Raw genomic sequence first — 17,539 nt, forward strand, 5'->3', positions numbered from 1 at the left:
ACATTCGATCTGTCAACCAAGCCACTTGTTCAATGGAAAATTACCTTTGTTGATTTGTTCTTGGTTGACATTAAGTTCAAGGTTCGAATCAGGAAAACCAATCTCTCTCCCCTTATTATATTTATGTATATACATGTATTTGACCTTCAACGTTTGTTGGTGAGAAAATGGTACAGAGTAAACTGAATTAAGCTTTTTGTCTGGTGTGTTTCCTAGGGAAAGCTTTATGGAAGCCAACAAGAATGGAAATTTGGTTGATGTTGATCGGAAGGTGTTCGAAACTTGGAAAAACATGAGCGAGGAGGTATCGGTCGCTTGCTCCTCCCACTTTGTCGTAACTTTTCATTGGAAGTTTTCTGTTGTAATTTTGTATTGAGTATCGTCCCGAGTATTTTCTTTAATAGGAGAGGAAACCATATGTTACTCAAGCTGGAAAGTTGAACTCAGCCTACATGAAGGATATGACTGAAGCGGATAAAAATATTGTAAAGGTAACTGGGAGTCAGAGTTTATGAATGCTAATTTCGTATAATTTAAACTTTCTAGAGCGACCAAAATATGTTGTTGGTGTAATTGGTGAAATTGTTTGTTGTGCTTTCATAGCAATGCTGATACATTCTGAATATTTGATCATGGAACTTGTTCTGTAGATTCTTAATTCAGAACTATGAATAGGGGCATACTAAGGCATACTAAAGATGAATGATTTTGAACTCATGATCCTCTCATCTTTACATAATCTACGTTGCCACTTGGTTTTCCCCGTATCTTTGTCAATTATTGTCATCACAATTGCATTTCAATGATTTTTTAGTAAGAATTAGTATCTTTTCTTTGTTTTGTCCACAAAAGTAAGAATGATATATGATAGCTGTGATTTATCTGACAATTAGCTTCTCTAAATCTTTCACCCTAATCAATTGTTAAAAATTTGCTGTTCTTGTGCTTATTGGCTTCTCCTTTTTAACTTGAAAGTTAGCTTATCTATTGTTCAAACATCAAAATGGAACAAGGTTTTGCATCGTATTTGAAGTTATTAATGAGTTCTTTTCTTTAGGTGGATGATGAGGCTGATTCAGCAATGGTTGGGAAATTTGATCAGGTTTGTATATATGTTTGGAGCACAAAAAACATAGCAAATATAGATAAATTTACGTATTGTATATCTACTTGTGCTTAAACTAAGTCATTCCCCTGCCAGTTGAGGCTCTGAAACCTTTGAGCACTGAAGTTTGAGTTTCACTATGTAAATCATCTGTTGGTTCTCCCCCAGATTTATTTTGTTTACTTAGTTAGAGTTGAGTTAGCTTCAGTGAATGTAACGATTGATTATGTTAGTTCCCCCCTCTTTTGCCACCTCTTATTCGTTGAATTTACAGTTCTATGAAGATTATGGGTACTATGAAACATCTGATGATGATGGTGAACCATACCACTCTGGAGGATTCGAGAGCTTAAACACAACTGAACGGTAATCGAAGTCTTCCCACATTTCAGTTCAATTACCTAACTTAACCGCAATCATATATTGTGCACAAGACCAATAAGTTATGACTTTCATGAAGCAGGGAAACTGCTATCGAGGGCGGAACTTGAAGATGTTCTGGTTTTTGTTGAACCCTTTTTTGTTTCATGTCAATGGGACCTTATCCAACTGGCAATGGTGGAAAAAAAAGTTTGCCATTTTGATTCATTTGTTAAGGCAAGTCATTTGGCTATTGTAAAGTAGTTATAGGGGTTTTAGCCTTCGAAGCAGATTGGTATTTGTTTTGTTACTTGGCAGTGGCAGTGGCAGTGGCAATGGCAATGGCAATGGGGGTTTCACAGGTGAGTGGCAAGGGCTATAGAGGAAGCATCTTTTTGTCTATATTTTTTTAGTTCTATGTAGTTTGGTTGATGGAATGAATAGGTGATATGTTGGGTTGGATAAAATAATCTATATTTTATCGAAGTTATGTTTGTTTTTATCTGTTAGAAAATTGAAGAATGATATTAGAAAATATTTAGTCAAATAATTTGTATTAATAATAGTTAATTATGCCTTTATGGCTAAGCTCATGGAAATCATTTAAAAATAAAATCTAATAAATAATGAAACATATGATTTAAAATTAATAATAATAACAAAGTAATATGTACGAAATTTAAATAGGTAAATATATTTGATTAAGATTTATGTTTTGTTCTAAATTTGGTTTCTTAATACTTCTTCCGAATAAGTTGGTGTCGAGTTGATTCATTATACCAATTTAATCGCATGGTTAAATAACTATATAGATAAAAAGTTAAATATTTAAGATGATTGATGCCTTGTGAAAATAACACCATTTAAATTTATATAAATTTCGAGGACGAAATTTCTTAAAAGGGGGAGAGTTGTAATGGTTTGAATTTTTAGTGGTGTCGGAACGGTGATTCGAGATCATTAAATCCGATAAGTGAGTAGAAAATATTATTAATTTAGTAAGAATAAGTTAAATGTGAAGTTAGAGAAATTTTTGAAATAGTGAATAGTGTACTAGGAATAAATATTAAAATAATTAGAATCGAAAATGAGTTATCGAAACCCCAAATTCATAAACTGAGCCATAAATATATTTAGAAATATTTATAGAGTGTCATTGAGTTGGTATTAAAGTTTGGTTAGAAAAATCTAACGTTTGTGTGGTCAATTAATTAAAAGGACTAAATTGAAAACAATGTAAAATTTGTTAAAAAGTGATTAAATAGCTTAAGTGATAAATAAGGAGGGACTTAAGTAATAAATATGCCAATATGCGATAGTTGAGACGGCATAAGAGAAGAAAAATCTGAAAAAGTGAAGTAATAAGGGTAAAATTGGAAATTTTGTAAAATTAACAAATAAAAATCTTAATTAAAAGAGTTTCTAGGAAATTCTTCATATTTCTAAGCCAAAACGCCATTGAAGAGTCCCTCCAAGCTGGTTTTTCTATATTTGAATCATGTAAGTTTAATTCTTGATTATTTCTTCTAATTTTGTGATTTTGATACTTTTACAATTAGGTCCAACTAATTATTTCATTAGTTTTTGATTTCATGGCTGATTTTGAGAGTTACCATTGATTACTGATGAATTTTTATGATGAATGAATATGGAATTAAAGCTTTAATTTTATTATATGATGATTTTATTAAGTAATTTTGATAGAAATTGATTTTAGGGACTTAATTGTGAAAAAGTTTATAAGTAGGGTTTGGTGTTGCGGTTTTGAGTATAAAAGGCTATATAGTAGTCTAAAATAGTTGTAAAAAGTGTTAATTGAGAAAAATTAGATCAATTGAGGGGTTAATTGAGAAAGGACTGAATTGTATAAACTGTGAAATTTGGGGCAAAATGGAAATCAACATTTTGCACTAAAATAGTTTTGGACAGCAGCAGTAGTCTAACTTTGAAAAATCACCAAATATTGTGGGAATTTAATTAGAGGATGAATAAAATATGAAATTAAAGCTTATTGAGTCTAGTTTCTTATAGAAGAAACAGTGTAAGAAATGAAATTGTAAATCATGAGATATAATAAATTTTGTGAGACAAGGTCAGAATGATTTCGAGTTCCCCTATTCTAAATTTGGAAAATCATCAAAAATTGAAGAAAAATAATTAGAGAATTAAATTTATATATTTAGAATCTTGAATGAGTCTATTTTCAAGAGAAATGAACGGGAACATCATTCGAATCCCTTACGAGGAGATAATTAATTTTTAGTGAAGAAGGGTTGGAACTGTCAGACAGCATAACATGGGTGATTTTAAAGAATAAAATGTACTTATTGGCTAAACCAAAAATTCTGAAAATTTTATGGTAAGAAGATACGTGAGTCTAGTTTCAGGGAAAATTTGCGGATCCTAATTTGGAGTTCTGTAGCTCAAGATAAAAATAATTTAGTGACTATGATACGGATGGACAACATTGAATATACATAAGTAAATAGTGAAATTATAGATAATGTTACTTATAAGCGGGTTATAAACATTAAGGACGTGAAATAGAGTGAAGGTGAAGTCAATACTGATAAGTGAATGATTTTACAATGATAGATCGAGAACCCGAAGCAAGCCGAGGAAAAGAAAAAGTAGTTGATTAGCCCCTGAACTTTTACAAATTCTGCAAATCGACCCAGGTAAGTTCATATGGCTGAAATTTAATGATTAAATGTTAATTTCATGAATTATATAATGTATGATGAGATATATTTGTTGTTGAAATGAGAATAAAATAAAAATACGAAAACCGAATAAATAATCAAATTGAGCGGAACGCCGGATTTGAGTACTTCTGATCAGTGATAAGTGATAAGTAGTAGCTTCAGCTACACTTATCTGATCAGTGACAAGTGGAAAGTGATAAGTAGTAGCTTCAGCTACACTTATCTAATCAGTGACAAATGACAAGTGATAAGTAGTAGCTTCAGCTACACTTATCTGATCAGTGACAAGTGGCAAGTGATAAGTGGTAGCTTAGCTACACTTATCTGATCAATGACAAGTGATAAGTGATCATACGTAAGACCATAGTTATACTATGGCAAAGTGGAAGTGAAGTACTCAATTTTCTGTAACCGTTCCCTAATTTTGATTAAGGATGGTAAGAGACAAATGGACCCAAAAGAATTATAGTAAAATGATAAGTAGTAGTAGTTTATACCAAGGGACTCACCAGTGATTGTGGTTGACAGGTAAACTTAGTAATGGTGTATAATGTATAAGTGTATGAATGTTTGGTAAGATTTATGTTTTATGCCTATGAACTTACTAAGTTTCTATAAGCTTACTTGAGTGTATTCAATGTCTCTTGTATATTGACGTGAAAATATACGGAGGATCGGATCAACACTGAGGATCACACTATCCAGATTATCTCTGGTAGCTTTTGTAAATTTCCTTTTCGATTTATATGGCATGTATATAGTTTGATGATAATATAAATACTAAAACTTGTTTAATGAATATGAATTAAAGTAAAGTGTGATGAATATGCTAAATAGTATAATTATAATTGAAGTATGATTTGGTATCAAATTGATTGAAATAGATTGGTTGGTTTGGATTGATTTCGGTTTTAAAAATTGCAGGGAAGGTTGAATATTTATAAAGGGAATATATTGAGTTTTTATAAAAAAAAAATTGGGAATTTGCAAAAAATTCCCTATGGTTTCGATTAAATCCCAGTTTGGTCCTGAAGTATGTTTTGGGCTTTGGAGACCCATCTAAAGGACGTCATGACATGTTTCAGTAAATAAATAGTAATTAACTCGTAATAACAAAAAATTAATTAGGTAAACTTCGGTAATATCTTGTACCCTATTTCGGCGACGAATACGAGTAGGGGGTGTTATAAGTTTGTCGGCTAAAGAAAGCTTTATATGGGCTACGTCAGGCTCCACGTACTTGGTTTGATAAATTGAAGCATTTTCTTCTTTCTGTTGGTTTTGTTCTATCCAAATCTGATGCACCTCTGTTTATTAAAAGCTACAACTGACTCCACTCTTTATATACTTGTGTATGTGGATGACATAATCATTACTGGTAATTTGCCCTCCTCTATAAATAGCTTTGTTCAGTAGTTGAATGATGAGTTCTCCCTTAAAGATATGGGTGATCTTCCTATTTTCTAGGAATTGAGGTTACTCGGTCTTCCACAGGATGCCTTCATTTGTGCCAAAAAAAGTATATTCGTGATCTTCTTGACCGAAGTTCTATGTCTCGTGCAAAGAGTGTTCATACTCCAATGGTTAGCTCGTCTTCTCTATCCAAGGATGACGAAGATCGTCTTAGTGATCCTACTGAATACAGAAGTCTTGCAGGGGCTTTACAGTATGTGGTTCTGACTCGTCCTGATATTGCCTACGCGGTAAACCGTATCTACCAATTCATACATGCGCCTACTACTGTTCATTTGGTTGCTTTAAAACGAATCCTGCGATATTTGTGTGGTACAATTGATTATGGGATTGTTTTTCGTCTGTCTACCAGGCTATCTTTAGTTGGTTTTGCCGATGCTAACTGGGGACTGGACAGTTTTGGCGTTTACCTTATATGTTAACACTTACCCATCTTGCAATCTCCAACAGAATACCTCGGTTGAGAGGACTAATCAAAATCAATTTTCGGTTATGAGTTAACTTTTTGGCCTTCATGTAGGGCATTTTTCGAAAGGACAGAGGGTTCCACTTCGATGATACGAACTTCATGAGTAGAACCACCACACTTTAGCCTTATTATCTCATCAATTCTAGAGGACTGATCTGTGATGTTTTGATTAGTAGCCCTAACAAATGATCGAAGTTTTTGAGTATCGGATGGTAATTGATGCATCTCTTTCCTTGTCTTTACGATACTCATCCTTAACAGTGTGAAACTTGAATGGGATTAGACAAGGTGATATCTGTTCCAACAAGTCTCTGCTTAGAATTCATATTATCTATATTTTGAACAATGTTCCAGCAAAAACCAGATTCTATCAAAACGAAAAATTCAAATGAAGAACAATGTGTTCTAAATGATTATCGAAAATGTTTTCAAGTCCATATGTATACACACATAATAAGTTGACTAAGACAACAAACATACTAGTAAGGAACTATGCTTAAGAAACCTGGTGAATGCATATATGCCATTGACCATTAATCCTCTCAAACACATTTATTACAAACTGCGAAAACCAATTGCTACCTTTTGTTGTCTTGACAGATTCCACGCACGTAACATACCCAAAATCTCCTCTAACATGAACTCGAACATTTTTCAGCTTTATCTCTAGTGGAAAGTCGAAGTTCATCCACACAATTTTCCAGCTTTTCATTATGGAATCATAACCAGATATCCCATTTCCCCCTGGGTGTACACAACAAACATCATCTCCTTTCACCCAAAGGTTTTGCATCATGGCTAGATCCCCTCTCCTAAAAGCATCATAAAACCCAAAATTTGCTATCAGTACCAAAGCCTTACTATCCTCATGTAGGACTCGAAGATCATCCTTGATTTTTGCTGCTTCAGCATAGTTTTCTTCCTCGACGGTAATCTGCAGCTCCCTTTGTAAGGTTTGTTCATCCAACATGATGCTTTCAGCATTTCGGTTACCCTCGATGTCATCACCTTTGGCTTGACAAGGCACCAACAATAGCATATGTGGATTTTGTTTGATGGGTACTGCACTAAATTAATTAGCAATTAGATAAGCTGGATTTGGCACATATGATGAATCTATATTAAGATAAGTTGCAAAGACAAGAAACTTACAAGAGGTATTCCATTTCCCGAATTGTAGTGTCACTACCCCAGTAAAAACTCGGTCTTGTTTCCTCTTGAAGCCTTCCTCATTGTTTAGTTTCTCTTGGATAAAACTAGGTCCAATCAAAAGGGTGTCTATGCATATTTCTTCATTTAATAGTTTGGAAAAAAGATCATTTCTTAAAGATCTCATCTCTTGCTTTTCTGTATTCTCACTAACATTTTGATGAAAATCATTACAATCTCCGGACTTCGGAGAGACTTCATTATGTACATCACCAACAAGGGGAGTTTTGGTACCTATTCCCCAAAGTCCAATTGCACGACAGTCTGTTCGCTCAATCAGCCTCAAAATCGTGTTTTTCTGATAATCCAATCCAACCAGTTCCTCAGAAGCACTTTTAAATCTGCTATTTGTCAACTTTTCTGTGACATATTCAATGATATCCTTGATATATTCGGCTTCGGGTCTAGCAGATAATAAAGAAAGAAAATGGTAAGATGACAGCTTGTAAGTTTGAAAGGTACTTATAGACAAGGTGTAGATTTCATGAAATCTAATACAAAGACAAATATAAGAAGAGAAAAAAATATAGTTACCTACCTATCAAATCTTCCACCATCTATATGCCAACCTTTTAATTTACCGACTTCAGCAAAAGCAGCTTTCCATCGCTTCACTTCATCAACTAACCTCTTTGATTCATGCTCTTCAAAGGATATCTGAAAGCTCCCACCAATATTTCGCACATGGGAAGGATCAACATGGTAAAAGATGGGAAGAACAATTTGCCCTTGAGTGTTCTTGCGGTCTATGATGTCAGAAACTTCAGCCAGGCATGATTTTGAAGAAGCATAGTTTACGGATAAAACGATAATTGAGAGATTTGAGGCTGCAATAGCTTGAGAAAGTGCTTTTGAAAGTAGCTCTCCTTTTTCCAGTTTTTCTTCATCGAAGAAGACATTCACTCCCATGTCTTTCAAAGCTTTGAGTAGATGACTGGTGAAGTTAAGGCGCGTGTCTTCACCTCTGAATCTCAAGAAAACTTGATGCTTGGTTTGACGAGAAGAAGAAGAAGCCATAAAGAAAGAGTATTCAAACAAAATAACCTAAGGATTTTGTGAAGAGAAAAATAAAAAGAGCAAAACATACTAAGGATGGTTTTCTTGGCTTGATTTCTTCAAGTATTCTACAATAGAAAAGTTTAAAATACCTGTAAGGCCCAAAATCTGCCCGGGCCCAAAATAAAACCAAAAATGATAAAAGACAGTGGGCTCAAGTGGCCCAAATACAAAATTAACCCTAGCCTAGTCCAAAACCCTAGGGCGCCGCATGCTGCTACCCCAGCCCAAGCCCCAGCACCGCACATGGCCTCCTCACGTGCCCTTCGCGCATCCGCACGCCACTATCACGCCCGTCTGACACCTGCAAAAAAATGAATGCAACAATAGAGAAGTGTGCGAGCAACAGTAGCAATAAATGGCAAAAGACAAAGAATAGAAACAGAGGGTCTTGTAATTTGGTTATAAAAAAACCACAGCATCTCTTTGTAATTTTTTTACACGCATTAGAAATCAAAAAGCAGAATAGAAGTTTTAAAAAGGTTGATTATAATCTTTATTTGATTTCTCTTCGTTTTTTCGTTTTACTTATTTATTTACTTTGTTCATTTATTTTTTTCACAAATCCATTTTAATAAAAAACATAAATAAAAAGGTAGTTTAAAGGAGGCGTACCTGAGGGTTGCGCTCCTCCGTAGGGAGGCCCGAGGTAGCCACCTCTAATGAAAGGTGGCCGGAAGTCGAGGGGTCTCAAGCTAGTTCGGACATTTTCGCTTATTTTTTAGAGTTTCGGCTTCAAAACGGACTTGGGTAGTTTACGGCGGTCACCACCGTCACCGGCCATTACGGACGGATGGTGGCCCTTGTGGCCGAAGAAAAGGGGAAGGATAGAGAGAATTTCAGGTTTTTTTTCTGAGGAAGAAGGAAAATGAAATTTTTTTGGAAAATGTTGATTTAAATAGCAACATTAAACGGCGTCGTTTTGAGCCAAGGTCACCAGTGGCAAAACGGCGTTGTTTTGCCTTAGGACCTGAAGACCCGACCCGCATTCATGGGATCCGAGTTTTTTCTGATGTGAGAGGATATTTGTGCAATAGGCCCCTCCGCTTTTGCGTCATTTTCGACGCGGTCTTTGTTGCATTTTCTGATTTTGGCCACAAAGTTTTGCTCCTATCTCAAATTGGTCCTTAGACCATGTGCAGACCCTCCGTTAAAGCGCTGCGTTTTAGGACTGGGGAATATTTCCCAAGTGGTCCCCCGCACTTTGAGAGCGTCTTATTTCAGTCCCCTATAACCTGTTTGTAAATTTGCAATTAAAGCCCCGATTTTTTTAATCCCATTTCAGTTTCGTCCTCAGTCATTTAATTTATTTATTTATCAAAAAAATGTTCTTTTATCGTTATTTATTTTATTTTATTATTATTTATATTCTATTTGAAATTTGTTTCACATTAAATTTATCTAAATTTTTATATATTATTTATTATAACTTATATATGTATATCTTTCAAGATTTATGTGCGTAGATATTTTAAAGCTATTTTTTATATTTTATAATTGTATTTGTTGTTGTCTAATTTTATTTATTTTTATATATTCTGTTATTTGGATCGTTTATTATTTATTTTGAAGTATCTTTACAAATCATTCTTTTGAGCTATAATTTTCTTTAAATTGATTTATATATTGTTTCGTTTTATTTGCTTTGATTATTAATACTTGTATTCGATGTATGGTGTAATTATTTTCATTACGTGTATTAATTCGTTTATTCGTATTTTCGTGCTATGGTAATTCATTCGTGTACCATGTTGTTTGAAAAATTGTTTCCCCATGTTGTAAATTGTCATTCCATTAACGTAATCCCTTTTTTCACACACTATTTCAAACATTACATTTATTTTTACCCAAACATACAAAAATTAAAATTTCAAAATAAGGCAATATTTTACGTTTTGGTGATTTGAGAAGTCGTACCTAACTTACGGGGTTTCGATTTTCTCGCTAAACCTAAATAGCAAAGTACCCTTTTTAAAACTTCAAAATTAAAAGAAATTTCGTTATGAGGTAACATTTTGTGTTTTGGCAACCTGAGGAGCCGTACCCTAACTTACGGGGTTTCGATATTTCTCATTAAACCAAAATAGTGAAATTTCCTTCTAATTTTCAAAAATATAAAATTTCAATAAAAATTAAAGGCAAGCTTATTCTCTATGATGCCAAATATCGTGTCCTAACTTACGAGATGTGATGTTTCGTTACTTTGAGACAAGTAGGTCTTCAACTATCCTTTCGATTTATTCAAGCATTTTTTAATATTAATAAATAGGATTTTGTTAAAAACAACCTAAGGATTTTGTGAAGAGAAAAATAAAAAGAGCAAAACATACTAAGGAAGATTTTCTTGGCTTAATTTCTTTAAGTATTCTTCAAAAGAAAAGTTTAACATACTAAGGAAGATTTTCTTAGCCTGATTTTCTTTAAGATTTTCTTGGCCTGATTTCTTTAAGTATTCTACAAAAGAAAAGTTTAACATACTAAGCTGGTTGAGAATCTTCATAACCATTGATGACACCAATGCTCCCTGAATCAGCTTCATCATAGTCATAGCAACAAGTTTTAACTTAAGTGAAGACAAATTCAATGAAGCATGCTTGGCTTGATAATGACAATTAAAATAGGGTAAAGCACCAAAAATAGGATCAATAAGGTGATAGCATCCTATGCCAAATCCCAAGAAACATTCAGAGGAAGCTACAATGGGAATGGAAACTTTATGTTATACTTTTAATTGTAGAAAATACATCTTATATTCTGTATTGGATTGTAAAAAATAGTGATACAAGGACGCAAGAGAGGAAACAGAACAAAATCAAATCGTGACCAATCAAAAGATGAGTGCGTCGATAACAGAACAAGTTCCTACTGGAACTAGATAACTAGTATATTTTTCCCTTTATTCCTTGTTTTGTGGATTATATAACGAATATTGATGTACTATATTTTTCTCTTTATTCCTTGTTTTGTGGATTACTTAACGAATATTGATGTACGATAATGTTTTGGTATTGTTCATACCTCAAAATAAATATGAGATTGGACTTCTTCCCCCAAATATTTGGTTGATGTTGATCGGAAGGCGTTCGAAACTTGGAAAAACATGAGCGAGGAGGTATCGGTCGCTTGCTCCTCCCACTTTATCGTAACTTTTCATTGGAAGTTTTCTGTTGTAATTTTGTATTGAGTATCGTCCCGAGTATTTTCTTTCATGGGAGAGGAAACAAAATGTTACTCAAGCTGGAAAGTTGAACTCAGCCTACATGAAGGATATGACTGAAGCGGAGAAAAATATTATACAGGTAACTGGGATTCAGAGTTTATGAATGCTAATTTCGTATAATTTAAACTTTCTAGAGCGACCAAAATATGTTGTTGGTGTAATTGGTGAAATTGTTTGTTGTGCTTTCATAGCAATGCTGATACATTCTGAATATTTGATCATGGAACTTGTTCCGTAGATTCTTAATTCAGAACTATGAAGAGGGGCATACTAAGGCATACTAAAGATGCATGATTTTGAACTCATGATCCTCTCATCTTTACGTAATCTATGTTGCCACTCGGTTTTCCCCCTATCGTTGTCAATTATTGTCATCACAATTGCTTTTCAATGATTTTTTTAGTAAGAATTAGTATCTTTTCTTTGTTTTGTCCACAAAAGTAAGAATGATATATGATAGCTGTGATTTATCTGACAATTAGCTTCTCTAAATCTTTCACCCTAATCAATTGTCAAAAATTTGCTGTTCTTGTGCTTATTGGCTTCTCGTTTTTAACTTGAAAGTTAGCTTATCTATTGTTCAAACATCAAAATGGAACAAAGTTTTGCATCGTATTTGAAGTTATTAATGAGTTCTTTTCTTTAGGTGGATGATGAGGCTGATTCAGCAATGGTTGGGAAATTTGATCAGGTTTGTATATATGTTTGGAGCACAAAAAACATAGCAAATATAGATAAATTTACGTATTGTATATCTACTTGTGCTTAAACTAAGTCATTCCCTGCCAGTTGAGGCTCTGAAACCTTTGGGCACTGAAGTTCGAGTTTCACTATGTAAATCATGTGTTGGTTCTCCCCAGATTTATTTTGTTTACTTAGTTAGAGTTGAGTTAGCTTCAGTGAATGTAACGATTGATTATGTTAGTTCCCCTCTTTGCCACCTCTTCTTCGTTGAATTTACAGTTCTATGAAGATTATGGGTACTATGAAACATCTGATAATGATGTTGAACCACACCACTCTGGAGGATTCGAGAGCTTAAACACAACTGAACGGTAATCGAAGTCTTCCCCACTTTTCAGTTCAATTACCTAACTTAACTGCAATCATATATTGTCCACAAGACCAATAAGTTATGACTTTCATGAAGCAGGGAAACTGCTATCGAGGGCGGAACTTGAAGATGTTCTGGTTTTTGTTGAACCCTTTTTTGTTTCTTGTCAATGGGACCTTATCCAACTGGCAATGGTGGAAAAAAAAAGTTTTCCATTTTGATTCATTTGTTAAGGCAAGTCATTTGGCCATCGTAAAGTAGTTATAGGGGTTTTAGCCTTCGGAGCAGATTGGTATTTATTTGTTCCTTGGCAGAGGCAGTGGCAATGGCAATGGCAATGGGGGTTTCACAGGTGAGTGGCAAGGGCTATCGAGGAAGCATCTTTTTGTCTATATTTTTTTAGTTTTGTGGAGTTTGGTTGATGGAATGAATAGGTGACATGTTGGGTTGGATAAAATAATCTATATTTTATCGAAGTTATGTTTGTTTTTATCTGTTAGAAAATTCTATTAATATATTGAAGAATGATATTAGAAAATATTTAGTAAAATAATTTGTATTAATATAATAGTTAATTATGCCTTTGTGGCTAAGCTCATGGAAATCATTTAAAATAAAATCTAATAAATAATTAAACATATGATTTGAAAGTAATAATAATAACAAAGTAATATGTACGAAATTTAAATAGGTAAATACATTTCATTAAGATTTATGTTTTGTTCTAAATTTGGTTTCTTAATACTTCTTCCGAATAAATTGGTGTCGAGTTGATTCATGATACCAATTTAGTCACATGGTTAAATAACTATATAGATACAAAAGTTAAATATTTAAGATGATTGATGCCTTGTGAAAATAACACCATTTAAATATATATAAATGTATGAAAATACGAAAATACTCAATAACAATATTTATTAATCATTTAAATTTTGATTTTTTAGTATATTTTTAATTCAATTGGTGTCAAGTTAAATCGTGACACTAACTCATCCACACACTTAAAAATAATATAAATACATAGAATATGACGTGAGTGATGACCAATTTTATGTAAAATTTTAATATAAAATAACAATAAAGGTTTGTTTGAAACTGTAAAATTAAAGATTTAAGTTGCTTGATGTCTTATGTAAAGATTTAAATCGCATCATTTGCTTATTTCCTTAAGTTTAAGTTGTTCCTTATAACTTTTATAAAATGTGTGAAAATACAAAACACCCTATGATAACGTTTATTAATTGTTTAAAATTTGAGTTTTAGCACTTTCTCTAATTAAATTAGTGTCGAGTTGATTCTTAACATCAACTCAATCACACTAAATTAAAGTTTAGATAGATAAAACACCGGTGGGTGAGTGATAGATGGATTTATGAAAAATTTCATGTAAAATAACAATGAAGTTTTGGTTAAAATAATAAATTTAATTTGTAATATTTAAAATGATAAATTTACACATAGAATACTTGCCATTTGCATATTTTTCATAAGTTTATTTTATTTTTAAAATAAATTTTATATAAAGGTATGAAATGCAAAAGTAACTTATCATAATATTTATTAATCGGTAAAATTTTTATTTTTTAGTACTTTGTCTAATCGAGTTAGTGTCGAGTTAGTCCATAATATAACTTAGACACATAATTAGAAAACAATATAGAAGTGTAGATACATAGATCACAATGTGCGTGATAAGCAAATCTTATGTAAAAAACTCATATAAATACCATATTAATAGATGAGAACATCTGTATTTAAAAAAAAATCCAAAAGATGATTGCATACCAAGGCCTGGAACATTGGAATCTTAGTACTCAAAAAAGCAAAAAAAAAAAAAAAGCAATAAGATTTCATAGAGATATAAAATGTTTACAACAGTAAATTAACACAAAAAAAAAAACAAAACAAAACAAAGTAGAAAACTAACACCCCCCACCCCGGTTTGCGTCCACAGTAGTTGTGACCTTATTATATAGAATACACACACTTAAAACATGCAATAAGCAAACCACCCAAATTTTATGTGAAAATATTAAACCAAGCAAGCATCATAAGCAACAATCCTATCCATGATCTTGGCCACATTATCTTTGGACTCCTTTAACACCTTGATGCTGTTTTTAAGCTTCTCACGCTTTGCAACACTGGCAGGAGATTCCACCAGCATCATCTTTATCCCATGTCCATCTGGTCTCATCAGCTCCTTCACAATCTCATCAATGTCATTGTGTACAAGATTATGAACATGGTATTGTAAATGCAATGCCATGGAATCAACCAATCTCACCTTAAATATCTTCCAATAAGCAACCATTCTCATCTTCAGGTCGAAAGCTTGTTGCAGGATCGAAATATTCGAGTGTTGTCTGAGATGTTCGATTTGGATTTCCCCGAAATCTTGGAGATTCACACTGCAAGGCGGCGGCCACATGTTTGTTCCAGATATTTGGTTTATGAAATGGTCTTGTTGCTTCATGAGCTTATTCCACTCCATCATGTACTCAGGGTTACATGTATAGCCTGTTAGCTTCTCCATTTCTACAATCTCTTTCACCCTATTGATTGATTGCTCCCTCAGCTTTTGAACAAGGTTGTGAGCAGCTCCTTTAGCGGATACCTTGAGGTGATAATACATCTCCGAGTGGCGCGTCAAAACAGACATCACCACATCGTCTATGTAATCCCAATACTTTTCGCTGAATTTGATAGGGAGACACGATATCCTCTCGACTTTTCTCCGCAAGATGCTAAGGAATGCTTCACAGGGAAGGAAGTTCGGTAGTTCGATCCCCCTAGCATCTTCCAAACCCTTGATCTCTTCTGTTAAAAACTCTTTTGATAGATTACTTTCCTCGCAGTTGTGAAGCTCATCGGAGAACCGGTTCAGCATTTCGACAAACCGAGCAGTCCTGTGCTTCGTGTTGTCCTCGGGTATTCATCAAATTCCCCCTCCAAAGAAGTTTCTTCAGGGATTCTTTAGCTGCTTGGATGATCCTCATCATAGCTTGAGTGGCATCAGCAATAGAAGTTAAGGCCTTTGGCATTTTCTCTAGCTCTGAAACATTTGCATCCAGCTTTGCACTAATGTTTTAACAATCTCTGGCAAGCACTTTTCAATTGCATTAGCTTGAATTCGGACAAGCTTTTGAGCCAAAACATGAACACCCACAATTGATTTATCAATACATGACAAATGTGCATTAGTTTCGAACAATCTAGCCTCTTCCTTCCTTGCTTCTTCATAGGATTCATCACCAATCCGATTCCGAACACAAACATAACCAAGTCCTATATTCACATCATCTGCAGTAACCTTGTCAACAAGCCCTTCGGGGCCCTATCTACTTTAGTAACCACAGCAAGAGTTCTCTCACCATTCTTGTCCACTTGTTGCGACATCCTAATGGATTCACAAGTTGAAAAATCAACCGTAGCCGACAGAACATTAAGGATAATGCTTTCCTTTGGTGTTATGTACTGCATGATGATGTCCCGGATCTGCTCATATATGTTGTCAGGCTGACCATGGACAGGAACTCTGGTAATTCCAGGAAGATCAACCATGGTAAGATCAGGAACCCCATCTTTTCTCACCACCAAAGTCAAAGGGATGTCAGATATGCTCTTACCCGGGCCTGCAACCTCATCAGTTGCAATGTTTATGGCTGTTGCGATCTGGGGTTCCTCCACTGGGACCGTTTTGCCATTGTACTCCAAGTAGAGCTCTGGCCTTGGACTTGCATGGTTCTGCAACCTGATTATGAGAGGTACCCTGGTGCAAATGCCTTGGCTACGAGGAAGGTTAACACCAGCCAAGGATTCAAGAACACTAGACTTGCCTGAGGACTGGTCCCCAACCACAACAATTGTGGGGAGCTGTATGCCTTCTTTCATCACCATGAGCAGCCTGAGCCTGTCGATGACATCAAGCAAAGGTCGGATTTTGTCATTGTATGATGAAATAATTGGGGCTTGAGCTGCTGCTGCTCCCACCACCTTAGGTTCTTCCATAGGAGGAGTTGCTGGTTTAGAATCTTCATAATCATTGATGACACCAATGCTCCCCGAATCAGCTTCATCATAGCTACCCATTTTTTAGAAGTCGAGACAGGATGGGAATTGGCCAAACTTGATGTTTTAGACGGTTTTTTTTTTTGTTGGAATTTGGAAAGCAATAAACTTGAACTAAAGTGAAGACAAATTCAATGAAGCATGTTTGGCTTTATAATGAAAATTAAAATAGGGTAAAGCACCAAAAATAGGAACAATAAAGCGATAGCATCCTATACCAAACCCCTGGAAGTTTTTCTTTTAGCTCAGCAATAGCTTGTTGAAGAAGTTGATTATGATAGATTTAAAAATTATTCAACTCCTTTAAAATTATATAATTTAATTTTAGCCTAAAAAAAAAAAAGTCTTGACTTCGTCCTTTCGTATACCGACTCTAAGACAAAAAAATCATTTTATTAATTAAGCTGTTTGTTTATTAATAATTTGTTTTTTCAAATTCATTAAATACAATTAAAAATATTTGAAAGAAAAATCTAGTCGTAGATTAGATAATTAAGATAATATCTAGCAGAGAGGTCAATATTCGAGTATTTGTTAAAATTCCTAAGTAATTTTTAATAATTTTATAAATTAATAGAGGTGATAATTTATTTGATCATTTATTTTTAATAGAGTGAGGAAACTCAATTATCTCTATTTTTAATAGAGCGATTTTTGTTTTTACGTGAAGAATTTCGTGGAATTTTGTATCGTGGAAAATGGAAGTCAATGGAAAAGGACGATAAGGCTGGGTTTGTCTGTCGTACGGCCTGCCTTTGTCTGAAACTTGCTTACGAAGGAGTTAGTGGGGTTATCCGCTGTGCTCAATCTTAAA

At 34.0% G+C, this 17,539-nt stretch overlaps 2 protein-coding genes and 1 non-coding gene across 23 annotated transcripts in view; 1 reads left to right on the plus strand and 2 right to left on the minus strand.

The window, feature by feature from the left end:
• Positions 1 to 17,539, plus strand: part of LOC105784451 (high mobility group B protein 7) — a 29,420-nt gene that overhangs the window by 1,000 nt on the left and 10,881 nt on the right. For 3 of the 21 annotated variants that reach the window (XM_052626548.1, XM_052626557.1, XM_052626558.1), the window contains exons 3-4: positions 217 to 304; positions 405 to 491. In XM_052626548.1, coding sequence (XP_052482508.1) covers positions 217 to 304; positions 405 to 491 — 175 coding nt within the window. Of the gene's footprint in view, positions 1 to 216; positions 305 to 404; positions 492 to 1,057; positions 1,103 to 1,379; positions 1,472 to 1,565; positions 1,968 to 12,243; positions 12,289 to 12,560; positions 12,653 to 12,747; positions 13,123 to 17,539 lie in introns of those variants that run through there. The other 18 variants (XM_052626547.1, XM_052626555.1, XM_052626545.1 and 15 more) reach the window with 13 other exon arrangements.
• LOC105781248 (disease resistance protein RPV1-like) lies at positions 6,407 to 8,415 on the minus strand. Its single transcript, XM_012605791.2, has 3 exons — positions 7,860 to 8,415; positions 7,265 to 7,725; positions 6,407 to 7,174 (listed from the first exon to the last, which is right to left on the minus strand). Exons 1-3 carry the CDS (start codon positions 8,336 to 8,338, stop codon positions 6,609 to 6,611), a joined length of 1,506 nt encoding a protein of 501 aa, XP_012461245.1. The 5' UTR covers positions 8,339 to 8,415; the 3' UTR covers positions 6,407 to 6,608.
• LOC105782535 (dynamin-related protein 4C) lies at positions 14,486 to 16,998 on the minus strand. Its single transcript, XR_008192821.1, has one exon. It is a non-coding gene; the product is annotated as a dynamin-related protein 4C (transcript).

The sequence above is a fragment of the Gossypium raimondii genome, chromosome 13 (assembly GCF_025698545.1).
Source record: "Gossypium raimondii isolate GPD5lz chromosome 13, ASM2569854v1, whole genome shotgun sequence".
NCBI lineage: Eukaryota > Viridiplantae > Streptophyta > Magnoliopsida > Malvales > Malvaceae > Gossypium > Gossypium raimondii.